This window comes from Lissotriton helveticus, chromosome 2_1, assembly GCF_964261635.1.
Source record: "Lissotriton helveticus chromosome 2_1, aLisHel1.1, whole genome shotgun sequence".
Lineage (NCBI taxonomy): Eukaryota > Metazoa > Chordata > Amphibia > Caudata > Salamandridae > Lissotriton > Lissotriton helveticus.
Window position 1 is genome coordinate 1,256,749,216 of NC_136059.1, and position 18,197 is coordinate 1,256,767,412.

General features: G+C 49.2%; 1 protein-coding gene across 1 annotated transcript in view; it reads left to right on the forward strand.

Annotated features, from left to right (window-relative positions):
• Positions 1-18,197, forward strand: part of TSPAN5 (tetraspanin 5) — a 325,789-nt gene that overhangs the window by 267,507 nt on the left and 40,085 nt on the right. Inside the window, exons 5-7 of the mRNA XM_078676212.1 lie at positions 8,797-8,922; positions 10,495-10,542; positions 10,634-10,750. Coding sequence (XP_078532338.1) covers positions 8,797-8,922; positions 10,495-10,542; positions 10,634-10,750 — 291 coding nt within the window. The remainder of the gene's footprint in view (positions 1-8,796; positions 8,923-10,494; positions 10,543-10,633; positions 10,751-18,197) is intronic.

Here is an 18,197-nt window from a genome sequence, read left to right on the forward strand (position 1 = left end):
AGGTATCCTGGGCCTTGGTTGAGTAGGGCTTTGTGTGCGTGGGTGAGGAGCCGGAAGGTGATTCTTTTGTTGATCGGGAGCCAGTGCAGGTCTCTCAGGTGTCTGGAGATGTGGCTTCGTCTGGGGACGTCGAGGATGAGTCTCGCCGAGGCGTTCTGGATATGCTGGAGTCTCTTCTGGAGCTTGGCGGTGGTTCCGGCGTAGAGGGCGTTGCCGTAGTCCAAACGGCTGGTGACGAGGGCCTGGGTGACCGTCTTCCTGGTTTCGGTGGGGATCCACCGGAAGATCTTACGTAGCATGCGCAGGATGTTGAAACAGGACGAGGAGACGGCGTTGACTTGTCTGGTCATGGAGAGGGAGGAGTCCAGGATGAAGCCCAGGTTGCGTGCGTGGTCTGTCGGTTTGGGTGCGGTGCCCAGGGCGGGGGGCCACCAGGAGTCGTCCCAGGCGGAGGGCGAGGAGCCCAGGATGAGGACTTCCGTCTTGTCTGAGTTCAGTTTCAGGCGGCTGGTTGTCATCCACTCGGCTACGTCTTTCATCCCTTCGTGAAGGTTGGCTCTGGCGGTGGCGGGGTCGTTGGTGAGGGAGAGAATCAGCTGGGTGTCGTCGGCGTAGGAGATGATGTTGAGGTTGTGTTGGCGTGCGATGGCCGCGAGGGGGCTCATGTAGACGTTGAAGAGAGTGGGGCTCAGCGAGGATCCTTGAGGGACGCCGCAGATGACTCCGGTGGCCTCTGACTTGTACGGTGGTAGACGGACTCTCTGTGTTCTTCCGTCGAGGAAGGAGATGATCCATTCCAGTGCCTTCTCGTGGATTCCGACGTTGCTGAGGCGCTGCACTAGGGTGCGGTGGCAGACAGTGTCGAAAGCCGCGGAGAGGTCTAGGAGGATGAGGGCCGCTGTTTCTCCGTTGTCCATCAGGGCTCGGATGTCATCAGTGGCAGCGATGAGGACGGTCTCGGTGCTGTGGTTGGCTCGGAAGCCAGACTGTGAGGGGTCGAGGGATCCATTCGTCTCGAGGAAGGTGGCCAGCTGTTTGTTGACGATCTTCTCGATGACTTTGGCTGGAAACGGGAGCAGCGAGATGGGGCGGTAATTCTTGAGTAGGATGTAGTCGGCGGAGGGGAGGGCGTGCGGGCTGATGAAGTCGGCGATGTCCTCGCTGAATTGTGTGCGTGGTCCCGGGGGTCTGTAGATCAGGGTGCCTCTGAGGGTGGTTTTGGGGTCCGTGTGGATCTGGAAGTGCAGGTGTTCGGCGGTTGTCAGGGTGTCGTCGGTGTTGGTCTTGATGCGGATGGTGTCCCTGTAGATGATGGCGAGGCCTCCTCCAGTCTGGTTGTCGCGGTCTCTTCGGGTGATCTTGTAACCCTCTGGGATGGCGATGGCGATGTCGGGCGCTGAGGAGTCATTCATCCAGGTTTCCGTGAGGAAGGCGACGTCTGGGTCTGTGGTGTCGAGCAGGTTCCAGAGCTCGACGGCGTGTCTGTGGACGGAGCGGGTGTTGATCAGGATGCACTTCAGGTGGGTGGTGCTGGTGTTCGGCTTGGTGGGTGCTGGTGTGGCGTGGGTCCGGTTGCAGGTGAACTTACAGGAGTGTCAGCTGAAGGATCCGTGGGTGCGTCTCGGTGTGGCTCGGTAGCAGCCCGGGGTTCGGCCGGTGTTGAGTGCTTTGAGTTCGGTGGCATCGTAGGTCCGGCGGGTCGGCTTCCGACGGTGGGGGCCAGGGGTCCTGGCACTGGGCGCGGTCCAGGCGCGGACGGGCGCAGACGGGCTTACCTTTGGCGCACCTTCGGCGCTCATTCGGTGCTCCCGCTGCGCGCGTCCGCTGCGCGCGTCCGCTGCGCGGTCGCTCCGGGGGCGTCATAAGGGAGCCGGTAGGGAGGGTCTGCGGGGAGGCGGGAGCGGGCCGACCAATCGGCTGGCGGGGGGCGGGGCCGCGGGCTCGCAGCGGCGGGAAAACGGGAGGCCGAGGCTCGGAGGGCGGCCCTGCGGCGGCCGGGGCAGCGTCAGCGGCGAGCATCAGGAGCAGCAGGTAAGCAGGTAGGCAGGGGGGGCGACCAGGCCAGAGGCGCAGTGGCACTGCACTCTACGGCAGTATCCTCTACTCTGCACCACTCTACACCACTGCACTCTATGCCACCCTACTGCGCCCCTGTACTCCGCACTACTCCACCCTGTACCGTTGCACTCTTAACCACTGAACTTTACACCACTCCAGTCTAGACCACTCCAAGTCACTACACTCTATGCCACTCTACTGTGCACAACTCCTCTCTACAACACTGCACTCCATGCCAATACACTCTATGCCAATGCACTCTACTCCATACCACTCCACGCCCCTGCACTCTTCGCCAATCCACTGTACGTCACTCTAATCTGCACCACTGCATACTCTGCCAATGCATTGTACACTACTTTACTATACGCCATGCCATTGTACTCTATGCCAAAGCACTCTTCTCTGCACCACTCCACTATGAAACAATCTACTCTGCGCCACTCCACTCTGAGCCACTGCACTCTATGCCACTCTACTCAGAACTACTGCACTCTATGCCAATGCACTCTACTCCACTCTGCAACACTGCACTCTATCACTGCATTTCGCACCACTCTAAGCCATTGCACTCTGCACCACTCTATGCCGCTTCACTATACACCACTCTGTGCCACTGCACTCTACTATGCATCACTCTAATCTATGCCACTGTATCCTTTGATACTGCATTGTATGCCGCTGAATTCTGTGCCGCTGCACTCTATGCGACTTTATTCAGCAACACTCTAAGTCAGAACACTCTACTCTGCGCCACTCCACTGTATGTGGCTCTACTCTGTCCCACACCACGACACTGTATGCCTCTCAACTCTCTCACTCTACTCCACTCTTCACCATTCCACTCTACAACACTCCACTCCACATTCCTCTACACCACTAGCTTTAAGCCATGCTGAACAGCAGCAATGCTGGTGTACAACATGGACAAAACACATTGGCAAAGCCAATAGCTCTTGCATAGGCAAGACCTATTGTCTTTACGAATGCTTGTCTCAACCTACATTCAGGGCTGTTCCTGGCTGATGTGTCCAGAGCAAAAGCCAGGTGCCTGTCATGACTTCTGCTAGCCAGCTGTTTCAATTGTGCTTTATATTAGATTTGTGTGTGTCTGCACATCTTTTGCAGAGATATGTTTTTGTCACTAAAAAATAGTTTACAGCAATTCCAACACTACTTCACTGCTTTTTTATTGTTATTTCACTCCACATGGCTCTTTTGCGCTGTTTGTGCTGGTTATGTTTTTGACTTAGTTTATATTTGCCATTTAAAAATAAGATCAAAACTGCTAGTTAATGCAATAAGGACCACACGGCTACTTTTTGTGTCATAGGCACTGGAAGTGTGAATATAGTACATCCAATGGATTTCAATTTATGTAAAGTCACCAAGGAGATGCATGAAAGTACTTAAAAAATTGCTCACATTTAGTTTGTTGAGGATATCGGCCCTTTAGATTACTGTAGCTGTACGGAAAAGCCAAATCTTTTTAACTTTCTTTATTCAAAATATCTAAACCAGCACAAATGAATGACGCATCAACGTTTTATGTGTAAGGAGCAGAAGGTCCTTTTATTCATAATCTATAAAGTGTAAATAACTCCAGTTTGATTAATACCTATAAGTTAAAGGGCGTGGGTAATAGAAATATAAATTGGGATACGACAGGGCAACTGAAGTCGCGCGGGGTATGAAACACTGTTCAACCACAATCAAATCGAGCTCTACGTCAGCCTTAATGGGTTAATCATTTTTCTGTATTTTGTCCAGTCATACGAAGCAAGATAGTTTTTTCAGATGTCCTTGAAAAGTTAATATTTTCTGATTATGTAGCATAATCGTGCAGTGCAACTTGCTTCATGAATCCATCGAATCAGTCCTCATGCAAAATTGTGTGGTCAGTAATCACTGTGTTCAGCCTTTAATTTTCTCCTCACTTTTAATTGAAATCTTGAGCATTCTCTTATTGCAAATAGGCGAAAATAAGCTTCACAAATAGCAATTCGAAGTTCAGACCTTTATTAACACAATGAATAGGATTGATCTTAACTGTAATACACGTTTTCCCTAATGATTTTATACAAATTGCATCAGTCACAAAAGTTGCATTGACACCTTTCTCTATAGAGTTTCGTAGTCGCAATCCATACAGCCTCTCTAAGGACGTTTGCTATATAAACTTAATGAGTCACAAATAACTCTAATTTACTGCATAACAAATTTTCTCAGTGGCTCCCAAGGAGACTCTATTATTTAAATGTAACTAACAAATTTAGAATCATCTAGATAACTTGTTAAAGGTTGGTCTTTATCTGTCCAGATCTTCATTATCGTTTAATAAGCATCTAGATAAATTATGTATGCAACTATGCACACATGAAGTGAACAGTGAGGTCATTCAATATGGTTGGAACTGTTCCGAATACTGAAGAAATATTGGGCCGAGACAAAATGAGTGCCCTAAGATACAGGGAAAATTTGCCATTTAGGGCATTTTCCTGATCAAGATTGATCTATCAGTTTAAGCTGCACTGGTTAAAAATACTTACGTGTAATCTTACGTAAAAGGAATGTATTTCTGTCTGTTAAATAGTTTTCTGTGGTGGAGTAGGCAGGTTGATGATAAAAAATGATCTGGAACTCATTTAAAGTAGTAGAAAATAAAATAGAATGTGAAGGAAACTTCCTCAAAATGTATTCTTTTAAAAGGCAGTCTTTCTTATGATTGCACCAGAAGGATTTTCTCAAGTAAATGTGGTGGATGAACCATTCATGTCCATCTCACCTCAAAGGTAATGCAGTTCGTCCATTAAGATGGTTAAACATGGTGTAGATAACAATATGCCCTAGTGAAGCAAGAGCTCCTAGTTAGTCATTAGAGTTGAAATCCGATAATAGTGAAATAGTAAAACAAAGAAGTGTGATAGCATTTGAAAGACGTAAACGGAGCGACAGAGGGCTGCAGCTTATCAAACTGCATAGTAATATAAGTTTGAGAACAACAGCTAATTCTATCTTCATTATAGGTGGGTGAATACGCAACTAACTGTTATAATAGGAGGAGATAATGAGGCTTAGCTAGCGCGGCTGTAATGCTGAAATATGTAGCAGTAAAACAACTCTGCAATTCATTGTCAACGCTACATTTGCTAGAATTTGGGTTACTCAGCAGAACTTTTAGTGTAGCAGACTAAATGGGTGCAGTGCCACCACTTAGCACAATCTGGAGTTGCATCACATATTTCCTCCACTTCAGCTTTGTGCCTTTTCAACTCTTCACTTCCTCACCACTCTACAGATCCCCAGACCATAGGCATGAATCTGTTAGAAGTAAGGAATGCCCAGGTGCTCTTATCTGGGCCAGATCATTTCAGGAGCCTGCCAGGATCTAGCCCAAAGCTGACCCACAGCAGAGGTTGAAAAGGCAAGTGAAGGTCTGCTGAGGGACTGCAGACTGCACCAGTCACCGCCTAGCTCCTGTGAAGCAACGATCTTCCGCTCCCGCCAGTGCCCTCTTGAGCCAGTCACAATCCACCCATCTCAAGTCACAAACTGCTTCAAACCTCCAACTCCTGGTCCCCATGCTTTACGGTCAGATCAGAGCAGGAAAACTAGTGAGTGGCAAAACAATGGAAGCAAAGGTAGGTGAAAGGCAAAATCACCATAGAGCAGTAGCAGAGAAACATCAAAGTTCAGAGCAAAGCAGACAGAGCAGCACCAGGAGAATGACCAGAGTTTTCAGTGAGAAACCGAGTAAGCAGCTCCTTAACAGATTTTACTTGAGTGTTTATACTTTTCAGCATCCCAAAAAACAATTGGGGGCTGTTTTTCTAGTGCTTTTGAAAAATAAATCCCTATTATTGCTGTGTGTGAGAGAAACATGTCCCCTGTAGGAGAAACATCACTTACAACGCAACTTTTACCACGCAATGCTTTTACATCGCAGCTTTTACAACGCAAACCATTACAACGCATTGCGCTGGGGGGCGCTCTAGGATAGGGAATATATTAAATTTACTATCCAACACCTTCCCTACTATCCACGGGGGCTGGAGTTGGAATAGTAAATTAAATAATTTACTATCCAGCGCCCCAAAGCACTATGCGTTGTAATGGTATGCGTTGTAAAACTCGCGTTGTAAAAGCATGCGATGTAAAAGCATGCGTTGTAATGTCGTACATCCCCACTGTAGTAATATGGTTCACAAGCTATGGTGTGTTGTGGTGTGTTCGTATGTTGATTCGTTTTCCACTAGTGACAATTTGCTCATCATTAAGATCACCAACATAACAGAAGCAGACCAACAGTTTTTGCTGTGCTCTTCGCCTACTTGTGGAATATTAGGAAGCAATCTATTTCACTGCTATACATAGGGTGTGTTTTCCACAGTTGTTATGACCCTGCATGTCAAGGGACAACAATACCATGGAATAGGTAATAGTCATAATAACCGAGGTCTTATGAAGTGCGAAATCGTGGATCACTGGAGCCAGGACGTAAGAAAAGACCAATCGCATCAATGTCTTAAGAAAAATCCTCTCTGTAACTGGAATGATTGCAAGCCAATCAAGGATAACCAGGACAGGTTAGATCTGCTCTTTTCTTTCTAGACCTCACAGAAGCAAGGTTGAGGCATTGGAAATTTCTGTAACCAATACAGGACGTAGATGGCATTCCAAAATAGTTGATTGACAGTAACAACATGGGGAAGACATGACAATCAAACTTGGAATCAACCTCTAGGCAAAACGAAAAGTATCTTATTCAATGTCTTCAGGAAACTGACTACTGACAATTGGCTTCCTAAAGGTACTCCAGGTTTCACACTGTGACCGTAGGATCTTGTCATTGACTCATACAGTTGAGCCAGAATGTGGGGTTCTGTCTGTACAGGTCAGTGGCACACCCAGCCTTCCCCATTTTAGCTGCATGTCCACTAGAAAATTGAAGCCATCCAGTCACACATCATGTTAAGGAGTTCCACTGAGAGTTGCCTTTTTCAGAGGCGAGCAACACTGACCCACTGTCAGAATGTTCTGAGTGCCTCCTCCTAGCCTCTGGAATGAAGGCAGGAACACAGAGGAAACCTCTGCTGCTGGGAAGACAAGCATTGGCATAGCCAATAGGTCTTACACTTACTGGAGCTCCCTTGTAGACACCAAAAATGTCAGTCCTTTTTCAAGACTGCTGAATACTGTGGTAACTATGTAAGTAGGTTGGCCATAAAGTGTTTGAAGTCCCAAAGCTGAATTAAAAAATGTTTTCAAAAAGCAATGGTAACGCCAATAGCTGTCCTCTAAGAATCCAAGTGCTAAGTTATTGCCAATGGTGGCATTTTAGGAATAGACACAAGATAAAAAAAATAAAGGAAACCGTTTTCTAAAGCTATCTTGACTCTTTCATATTGAATTCAATTTTTCCAAATTGCTATAAAAGGCGTGTTTACTTTTCAGATTTCAAGCAGGAAACTGAAAATCACTGTAAACATGGTTGAGCTTAAGAAAAAGGGAACTCGCTGCATGGGCAAGACCTAACAACGCCTTTGAGCGCTTCTCAATTGTTCATTTTCCAGCTGATTCCCCCCCCCCCCCCCACTCCTCTCCAGCATTTCTGGGGTGCTGAATCACCCCAGCCCATATATTTCTTTCACCATTTGTTTAGAGGTGGAGAACTTGTTTCAAAATGTTAAATATGATCTTTAGGGAGACAGCTCACCATCTTGCGCCATCTAGTGGATATAATCAGGTAAACTGAAATTTTTAAAAAATCTATAAATCAAAATATGTTGCCTCGTGAGTGAGGGCCACTCAAACAAGCAGTGACCGTAAAAGTAACGCAGTTCACTGAGAACATCAAAGCTGACGAGGAGGGAGGGGGGAGTGCAAGCAGAGGAGCCATTAGAACAAGGCTTAATGAGATGAGAAAAGCAGATGGCGGCTGCGCGCGTTCACGCGCACATGCACGCAAGCTTTAGGCCAGGAAAAGCTTGTGGGTAGCACTTTGAAAAGGCCCTTACTAAAAGTCGAGCAGCAGCACATGCGCTGCTCTAGGCTCGACCTAAAAAACAAGCCATCCGAGAACTTCTGGGAATCGGCTCGCTGTGGATCAAATGAGGGGGGCCCCAGGATGAATGATGTTGGACATATCCGTAGGAACTGAGCTAGTAGTGTAAAATAGGCTCGAGTCACAGCCAACAAGAACAGGAGTGTGAGACAGCTGTGTGGGCAACGATGTAAGCCTTACTATATAGAAATCTGAATAATTTACCTCACAGGAAGCAGTCTTTTTGAATTTGTTAACTATTCTTTTAAGTTTAATAGGTACTATTCAAAAGCTATAACATTTTAGACTGTCTGCTCTGAATTTCGTAGCGTTTGCAGTAGGATCTTGGGGAGGATTACTATGGAAGTATCAGAGCTGGCATGGTTTTGGATAAACTGGTTTTGCTATGAACACATCACACATTCTCTATATGACTTCGAGCATTCATGTCATTTTATGATTGTTAAGCAAATGCTCTCTGTGGAGCCAAAGCCCTGGAACTGCTTTGGAAGCATGATTTGTAGGTTTTATTGGGTATTGGATTGTGGTCTGGTTGCATTGTTCACTGGCACTAAACCAGGCACTTTACTTACCATAGCTGCAGACTGAATTTACACATGCTCTCTTTGTTACATGTTCAGCTGTAAACTTTCTACATCGTGATTTGTATTCTCCTGTTCTGTTCCCTGCTGTAGTGGCAGTGTTGTGGGGCGTTTGGAGCAGACGACTGGAATTTAAACATTTACTTCAATTGCACAGATGCCAATGCAAGTCGAGAAAGATGTGGCGTGCCTTTCTCCTGCTGTACCAAGGATCCTGCTGTAAGTTGACACAGGTGCCGCTTTCCTTTTGTGTCTTTCTTTTTGTACAGCTCGCCCTGCTGTCCTCCTCTTATGCATCACTGTGTTGTGCACACTGCCAGGCTTGCATACGTTAGCAAGAGTCGCGTCACGAGTTAGTGTGCTAAACATACTGAAAACTGAGACCAGCAGCTGGCATCCCTGATGGGAATACTAATTAGAATGGCATGTTCTCAGTTCAGTCTCCCTCTTAGCTCTTCAATTGGTTGTACTTTCTTGTATAGTGTGGCTGCACCTTTTGGCGTTGGTGCTCTGTACAGTTTAACAACTGAGCAGGGGACATGTTCTTAACGTGTAACAAAGGAAGCAATTGTGTTACGTCCCCTTTACTCCTTGACCACAGTGGTTTTAAGTTTATCGAAATTGCGGGTTTAGACGAGTATAAAAAGTGACTTACTCACTGGTCGTTGTCATTGTAGATTGCATCCGAAGGGGGGAAGTGAAAAGTAGTGTGGTGTGGATGTGCTCTGCTTGCTATATGCACTAACCGAACTCGTGCATATAATAGATCACATTAAAACTTCACTCCCCACTCACAGGAAGATACCGTTTTTGAAAGGTTCTGTCCAAGCATCACAAAAAATGTCATAGGCCAGTTCTCGGTCCGTTGTACCTACTAACCTCTGCATATTCTAAGAGGCAATTAGACGAAGAAGGGGACTCACTTAAATATGTCTGATTTCAAGAAGGAACCTCCATATGTAGCCTGATCCAATCTGTGGTTCAAAGTTGGGAATCCATTGTATTGGATTATAATGTCCTCACAATCCCTGGCGAGTGTCATGCTTCATCATCGGGCTCCCTATAGTAGGGGCACTTTAGCGGAGATCTTTTTCCAACAGCCGTTAGGTGAAGTGTGGGTGGGGGCCTCGTGTGTGTAGATGTGTGATAAAAACCCTATTTTGCATTCACTTCCAACATTAACCCCTTCGGGGCTGGTGACGAGCTCAGCTCGTCATGAGCGTAACCTGCCGTGCGCTGATGACGAGCTGAGCTCGTCATGTAACGCGGCTTTTTGCAAAACGAAGAGCGCAGCGGGAAAACCGCTAGCGCGCATGCGGTTAACACACATCTATCCACCCACGAGGCCCCCCACCCGCACTTCACCTAACGGCTGTTGGAAAAAGATCTCTGCTAAAGTGCCCCTACTATAGGGAGACCGTCGGGTATTGCACCGCCGACCCGACGAGGAGCAGCTCGATGATGAAGCATGACACTCGCCAGGGTGTGTGAGGGCATTACAATCCAATATAATGGATTCCCAACTTTGAATCACAGTGGTCAGGTTGGTTCATAATTCCCTGTGTTTTGTCTCTCATTCCAGAGGAACAGCATAATCTTTTTGTGGAAATCATTGTCTTTGGGACTTTATGCTTGACCTGTCCAAAGGCCCACTGTCCCTTCTTTGGTTACTGCCTGATCCAATCTCGCAAAGTTATATGTGGCCCGCTGTACAGTACATCTGTACAGTTCGTCCCCACGCAGCACTGTAGACTGTTGCAAGTAACACTGGATTATTTTTCTTCTCTCTAGGAGGATGTCATAAATACACAGTGTGGCTACGATGTCCGGCAAAAATCGGTGAGTAGGTTTGGTGTCTTATAGGGTGTCTGATTATTACCTGTACTTGAAGTTACATAGGCTGCTTTTCGTTGTCTCCTGTGTTGTATAGGAACTGGATCAGCAGGCCACGATTCACACCAAAGGTTGCGTGCCTCAGTTCGAGAAGTGGCTGCAGGATAATCTAACAATTGTGGCTGGTGTTTTTATAGGAATTGCATTACTACAGGTACAGTGGCATACTTTCATTATGTGGGGGGGGGGCAACAGCAATGTGGAAAACCTGTCCTTTTCCAAAATACTTCCCTTTAGTGCCATTCATATTGGGTTGGGATGCACAGCTGGTAAATTGTTTGCTAGAGTACTCCGCGTGTACACAGGTCTGGTTACTAAAGCAGGGCCATACAAAGTGTCTGATTGTGGTGCTGGCACTAGATTGCCCCTACGCTTTGCAATTTTGGATGAGGGAAACGGGGTTAAGATGTTGCTTTGCTTATGATGTTAAATCAAACACACAATTTGATGGGAGGAATGCTGCAAATATTCTAAATCGCTGCAAAAGCTCTGGGTAGCATTCCCAATCCATTGTTTCCCACACACGGTGCCAGTCTAGACAGGGGCCCGCTTTTTGTGTACTTTACGTTTGGCAACAAAAACCTTGCCCTCGGTCATGATGTATAAATAATAAAATAGAGTAAGAGTGGGTCCAAGTTTAATCCCCAGTCAAGGTTATGCTAAACTAACAACTTTTCAACTTGAAACCTTAGTGTGGTGTCAAAAATATAATTGGCTACACAAATTGTATGGGATAACTAGATTTCTTGAATCGAGTCAGTATGTAAATGGTCATATGCTATCTCTTTATCATATATATCTTCAGGTCCCCTTTCCTTCTAAACTCTGCACGCAGAATTCACATTGCTGCACATGACGAGTAAATTCTGGGGTACCACCTTTGGGTAAAGGACAAAGTAGAGATGAGGAAGTAGATGATGTATTGGTCATTCTCATGGTGTGGCAAGCTTGTATCAGTTCCTACTAAATGCTAAAGATGATAGTTTAGTTTTTTTTAATATCTGTTCTATATTTGTAATGTGCTGCTTGATGATGGCTTATGTTTACATTGTGTTCATATTTGAAGCCACTGCGTAGCACAGATGCAGTTCCAGTTCAGCATTAACAAAATGGAGGTGAGTAGGATGACACTGTGGAAGGAGAGGTAGATGGTTCCCAAAGATGAAATCGTTTTTTTGGTCGTTTTTTAAAGATTTATATTTGAAGTCAGTGAGATTCGCGGCATTGAGTCGCCACAAGTTTAACAAAGTTACGTTGAGGGATAAGAAAACGTATTGCCTGCTTTTTGTTTTAATCCTCTGTTCTTGAAGTTTGTATCTGGGAAGTCTAGCACTCAGGTTGAAGATTTTAATTTAGGTATTCAGTAAACCAGGCCACTTGTAAGGAGGACTTTGTGTATGACGCAGGCTCCTTCAAATGGATACATCTTCCTTCAGAATACTCATCTTAAGAACATGCTCGCAAGCATCTGGCTGGAACTCCTTCCAAAGCAGTACCTCTTCTGCTCCACCAGGTGGCTCCTTTTGACTCGAGCCACGAGTTTGGCCTCCAGCTACAGGTGTGCAATTGGGCTTCCATTTGCACTTACATCCATTCTTGTTTTTTGGCACATTGCTGAGGCAGTCTAGATGGAGGTCTCTCTCTCTGTGCTTCACCGAAACAGATTCATCCACTTCAGCATCAGTTAGATCAAATGTTGTTTCCAAAGGTTTCAATATTCAAGCCCTATCATAAGTGTTGCAAGTCAATTCAAATCTGCAAAAACATCTGCCGATGTTGTCTTTGCTCTGATCACAACTCCACAGTGTGAGGTGTTATTATTACCCAGATGCACCTGCGGCCATCAGGAAGTGGGAAGCAAAGTTATTTTTGGCCTAGTCTTCAAGGGCATGCTGAAGAAGCCTCTTTCCCTACAGGTAAGTCTCCTAATGGGTAACGATTGCCCTAAAAATCTTTGCACAATAAAATGAAATGCACCTTGTGAAGATGACATCCTTTTCTTTCTTGAAGAAATGATCTCTTTCCAAGAATAGTTCAGAGTCACAACGCTGTCACTTCTCTGGACTAACTTTGTGGTCTCAGTATGAATGTGGGACACTATTAGGTTCCATTGAATCTATTGAATTCAGACTTCTGGTACCTTTCGTGTCTTATCCTGATACCTCCAAAGACTATGTTCTTGTTGGCATATAAAATGCCACAGACCATTGTGTCATCTCCTGTTCATCCTGTGCCAACCATGGCACAGCGTTCAGAGAAGATCTTGGCGTTCCCATCTAAGAAAGCTGAAATAATAGGGTGGTAAAATAAAAAGGTCTCTCCTTAAACACAAAGTCGAAGTCCGTGGGTTTATAATGTCTCTCCATCGTGAGTGTTTGTTTGTCAAGGAAACCTGGACAACAGAAGATTTGGGACCTGATTTGGTTGCAGCAGTTCCTCTGGGTTATATAATCTCTCGACTGGATCGCCTCGGTCGGAAAGGAGGCATCCTGGCAATTCTATTTCAAGATTCTTTTAATTGTAAACTAGAGTCGGTCATGATGTGTTCCTTAGAGGCTGCTGAAGTGGCATTTTTTAGACTGAAACATGCTGCTGACCATGTTCTTTATGGTATCTTGGTGTATCGCCCACCAGTCCCACATTCTAATTTTCTAGAAACTGGGCATCAGGTCTTGGAGGAGTTTTTGGTGCATCAAAAGTTCACCATTCTAGGGGGGCGTGGCCAAGATGGCGCCGGAGTAGGACGCTTCTTTGAGCCTCTCCGACGCCGTCCCAACAAAGCACCTGAAAGCTGGGTCTAAGCAGTGCTGTCCGACACCAGACGGACAGCGGAGGTCACCGACGCCTGGAGGAGCGGTCCGGTGTTGGTGGAGGAGCGGAGCAGGGATTGCGGCGCTCGCCGACACGGAGTTGGACTGCGGCCTGTGGAGCACCGGTCTTGCGTGCTTAAGGGGCCGGTCTCGATCTGGGCGGTGCCAAGCGCGAAGAAGAGGCGACCCGCGTTGGCGTTCCTGCTGCGGCCTGTGGTCCTGCCGAGGGGCGGAGGACGCGTCTTGCCGTGGGGTCTCCCATAAGCACCCAGGGAGAGGCCCGGCGGCGCTGGCCCACCGGAGCGGAGGAGAACGGAGAGCAGCGCTCAAGGTCCCGCTGGAGGCAGCTGACGGAGCGGCAGATCGGAAGAGCCGGAAAGACGACGGTGAGCTGCTCCCCCCCCCCCATCCAGACCATTGAGCGTGCCGGCACTGCGGGGGAGAAGACAGCAGGGGCTCTGGGGGCTCAGGACTAACGCTTGGGGGCCGCCTTGGCAGGAGCCGGCCTGGAGCACGGGCGGACCCTATTCGGATTTTACCGCGACCTCTGCCTGGGGTGGTCGCTGAGCCTCGTTCATCTGCCTACATCTCTGGGACAAGCTGCGGAAGCCCATAGGGGACTCTGGTTCCGTTATCGGGGGGGCCCCTGCACAGCTACCTGAGCGGCCCGAACGGCCTGGCCGCACGGCTGCCTCACCTCTACGTGCGAGGCTGAGTGGCGGTATTGAGCCGCCATTTTGACTGCGCCATCTCGGGCGGCCGGGCCCTGCTTGCTCCTGTGGCCTGGGCTGCTGTCAGGTGGGCTTTGCGATTCCAGTGCGCCCCCCTGTGAACTTAGGGCCGGAGGAGGTAGCCCCCCCCGCCGTCTACACTCTCTGGCTTGCGGGTTAACTGTTCACCTGCTGTATAGCTACAAGAAGTGCCCTATCACTGGAGGAGTGGTCTCAAGCCTGCTAGGATTCCCCCGGGGGTGGGTGAGCTACGCCAACTGCCAGTGCGGGCCCTGCTTGCGCCCCCCAACTGAGCCCCCCAACTGGGCATCCGGTGCGGAGGAGAAGCCTGATCGTGTACAACAGCGGGGGACCCACGATGTCTAACGCATTGCGGAGGGGGAAGCCGGGGAAGGATGGTGCCTCCAAGTCTTCGCAACAACCGGCCTCACCAGGAGCCAGTAGCTCGTCGAAACAATCGGACGATAAGACGCCCGCCACGAAGGCATTAATGACTGAGCTCTTTGCTTCCATTAAGGAGGATATCTCCGAACTCCGTTCGCAATTAGCCTCCGATCTTCGGGAGGTGCGACGGGATGTCGATGGGATCGGTGAGAGAGTGGCGACATTGGAAGACCACGATTTGAGTGTGGCGAGCGATGTGCATCAATTGCAACAAGATGTCATCCGCCTTACTGAGCAAAATCTGGATCTGCAGTCCCACGCAGAGGACCTGGAGAACCGCTCCCGAAGGAATAACATTCGTATCAAGGCGGTGCCGTGGGAGGGAGAGGCAGGAGACCTGCGTGGGTACGTTCAGGCCTTGTTCGTGCAGATTCTGGATGAGGAGGATGTTACAGAAATAAGGATGGACAGAGTGCACAGAGTGGGGTTGCCCAGGAGAGGGGGGGGACCGCCTCCGGATATCCTCGTCTGTGTGCATGACTTTCAGGTGAAGGAGCGTATCTTGCGGAAGGCTAGAAGCATATCCTCCCTTTAATTTAGGGACCATCGTCCACAGCTATAACAGGACCTGGCGGCATCGACGCTTCAGAAACGGAGAGAGTTCCGACCTGTGACCGCCTTCCTACGGGACCGCAATATCTCCTACTCCTGGGGTCATCCCTTCCGCATCATATTTCGCTGGCAGAATAGGCTGGTCCAGATCAGATCCCTGCAAGCGGCAAAGGATCTTCTGGGTCTTGAGGACATCGCGCCGACTCAGGTGACCCGCAACTCGTCACCGCGGAGACGACGCCGCTCCTCTTCCTGGCATAGAGTTGGTTCCTCCCCGGAGCGGAGACGGCCGGACCGCACGTCCAGTGAGCAGGAGAGGGGAGCTGCGGTGGCTTCGGTGGCCTCCGCCACCATGGCTGATTCTCAGGAGAGCTCTGGAGCGGCTTGACCCATGTTTCGCTGACTGCCGTCGGAGGGGCTCAGGCCCTGAGGTTCTGGGGGATCGATTGTACTTTTAGAGAAGACACCCCGAACCGTGGCCTGGGGTCACTGGGTGGATCCCCTTGCTCCTGTATCAATCCGAGGGGGCCTGACGAACTACGGTCTGTTGGAATGATGACTATCCGACTCAGGTTTAGTACCTGGATGGGTTTCCTTTTGTTCTTCTGTTGGGGGAGAGGGGGTGGGGGGGGTTCTAGAGTTGGGGGGCTTGTGCTCTTAGATGTGACATTCTGGGCTGTTTTCTATTGGGTTCCGGTTTGAAGGGGGGGCTGAGGGCGGGGGAGGGGGTGGGGAACCTGGGGGGGGAGTGCAGGGGAGTGTGATGGCGGCGACATGTGTGATGTGGGGCATGTATGGTGGTGTTGGGGGGGTGTCGGGGGAGTGCGTGGAACAAGAAGTGGGATTGTTAGCGTTATTGGAGGCTGCCGATCATTGTGCTGGTACTTGGGGAGGAGGGATGGATCGTCTTACCAGGCAACATTGTTGGGTGGGCTCGTCTACACGGGGGGGGGTCCCTGGAATGCCTACTGAAAGCTTTGATCTTATGGTTCCACTATGCCTGTTAGTATAGGGTCATGGAATGTTAAGGGCTTGAATTCGCCGCAGAAGCGTCAGAAAGTATGGAAGTATTTGAATGACCACCAGTTGGATATCGTAGGGCTACAAGAAACCCATTTGGCACGCAAAGATGAGCTGCGCCTCCGACATAGGGCATATCCCCTTATATACAGGGCATCTGCATCTTCAAAACATAGGGGGGTGGCACTCATGTTCCGCGCTGCGTTGCACTTCCAACCTATTGACGTGTGCGGTGATAGGGAGGGCCGCTGGCTGATGGCGAAGGGCCTGGTCCTGGGACGGCTGAGTACGTTTGTGGTAACTTACCTGCCCAATGCGGGCCAAAATCAGTTTTTACAAACTTCAACCTGGTGTGGGATAAGGATGTAGATAGCTCTGGGTCTCGTAGAACTGACACGGGGGTGTTTTCGGCTCCCTCGCAGCAGCTGGTGGGGGAGCTGGGGTTGGTTGATGGCTGGCGCTTTTTCCATCCTACCACACGAGACTACACTTTTTTTCACATGTACATCACTCCTACTCCCGTTTAGATCATATTTTCATTAGCCAGGCCCTTAGAGGAGATGTTCTCGATGCCACCATTCTTCCACTTTCGGTGTCTGACCACAGTTTGCTGGTTCTTAGCCTTCGTTGGTCGTCGTCCGGCGGCGGACAACGGAAATGGTATTTCCCGGCCTCGGTGCTGAGGGATGACGCCTCTAATAAGGCATTGCGGAAGGCCATTAGGGAGTTTTTCGACCTCAACCCCGTAGCCGACACCTCGGTGTCCAATACATGGGACGCCTTTAAAGCGTCTATCAGGGGCACGTGCCTGGGTCTCAATGCTAACCTCAACAGGTTACGACGTAAGGACCGTGAAGAACTGGAATCCGAATTGGCGAGCCTCGAGCGGGCGCATAAACTCAAACCCTCGAGGGTGACCCTCCGTCCCCTGACCGCGGTCCGGGGGAAATTGAGGGCCCACTACAACAATAGGGCCGAACTGACGCTGTTGAGGCTTGGAAGGCAATCCTACTCTGGTGGGAACAAGGTGGGGAGGCATCTGAGGGATAGGCGGGAACGTGAGTACATCGGGGGTATTCGGGATGCCACGGGTGAGGAGCAGCACAGGGACGAGGCGAAGGCGGCCGTCTTCGGACGCTTTTATGCGGACCTCTACACGGGGGACAGCCTACAGGTAGATGCACAGAAGGAGTATCTGCGGCGCTTACCCCTTCCCCAAATATCCGCAGAATGGAACGAGCGGTTGGGAGGCCCGATTGTCCGGGACAAGGTACTAGAGGCTATCAAGCAGTTAAAACTACACAAGGCCCCCGGGCCGGACGGCTATACTGCCGCTTTTTAAAAAATATACGCCCTTGACGTGTGCGACTTTTTGGTATCCCTCTTCAATGACATGGCGGAGTCTGGTTCCTCTCCTGGCTCATTGGCGGAGGCGGTGATTACGGTTTTGCCGAAGCCGGGGAAGGACCCTACCCAGTGTGCGTCTTATCGCCCCATAGCACTCCTCAACATCGATGCCAAGCTGTGCTCGGCCATCCTGGCACGTCGGTTACAAGATATGATGCCGGCGATAATTCAGCCTGACCAGTCTGGATTTATCAAGGGGCGTCAAACCCACGATAATACACGCAGGGTGGTACACCTGATAGAAAAAGCTAACCGGTTCCTCATACCGGCGGTCTTGGTCGGGTTGGATGCCGAAAAGGCGTGTGGACTGGGGCTTCTTGTTTCATACGATGGTAGCCTTCGGCTTCTCGGAGAGGTTTATCACCATGGTAAGGGCTAATTTTTCCAACCCTCGGTCCCGCGTAACTGTGAATGGTCACATGTCGGCGTTTTTCCCGCACTCTAGAGGCACTCGACAGGGTTGCCCTCTGTCACCTCTCCTGTTCGCGCTAAGCATTGAACCTTTGGCTATGGCAGTACGGGAGCAGGAGGGGATTCGGGGCATTCCGTTCACAGGAGAGCAGCATAAAATCACGCTCTTTGCGGACGATATTCTCTTATCCGTAGCGGATCCAGAGGGCTCTTTGCCTTGCATCGC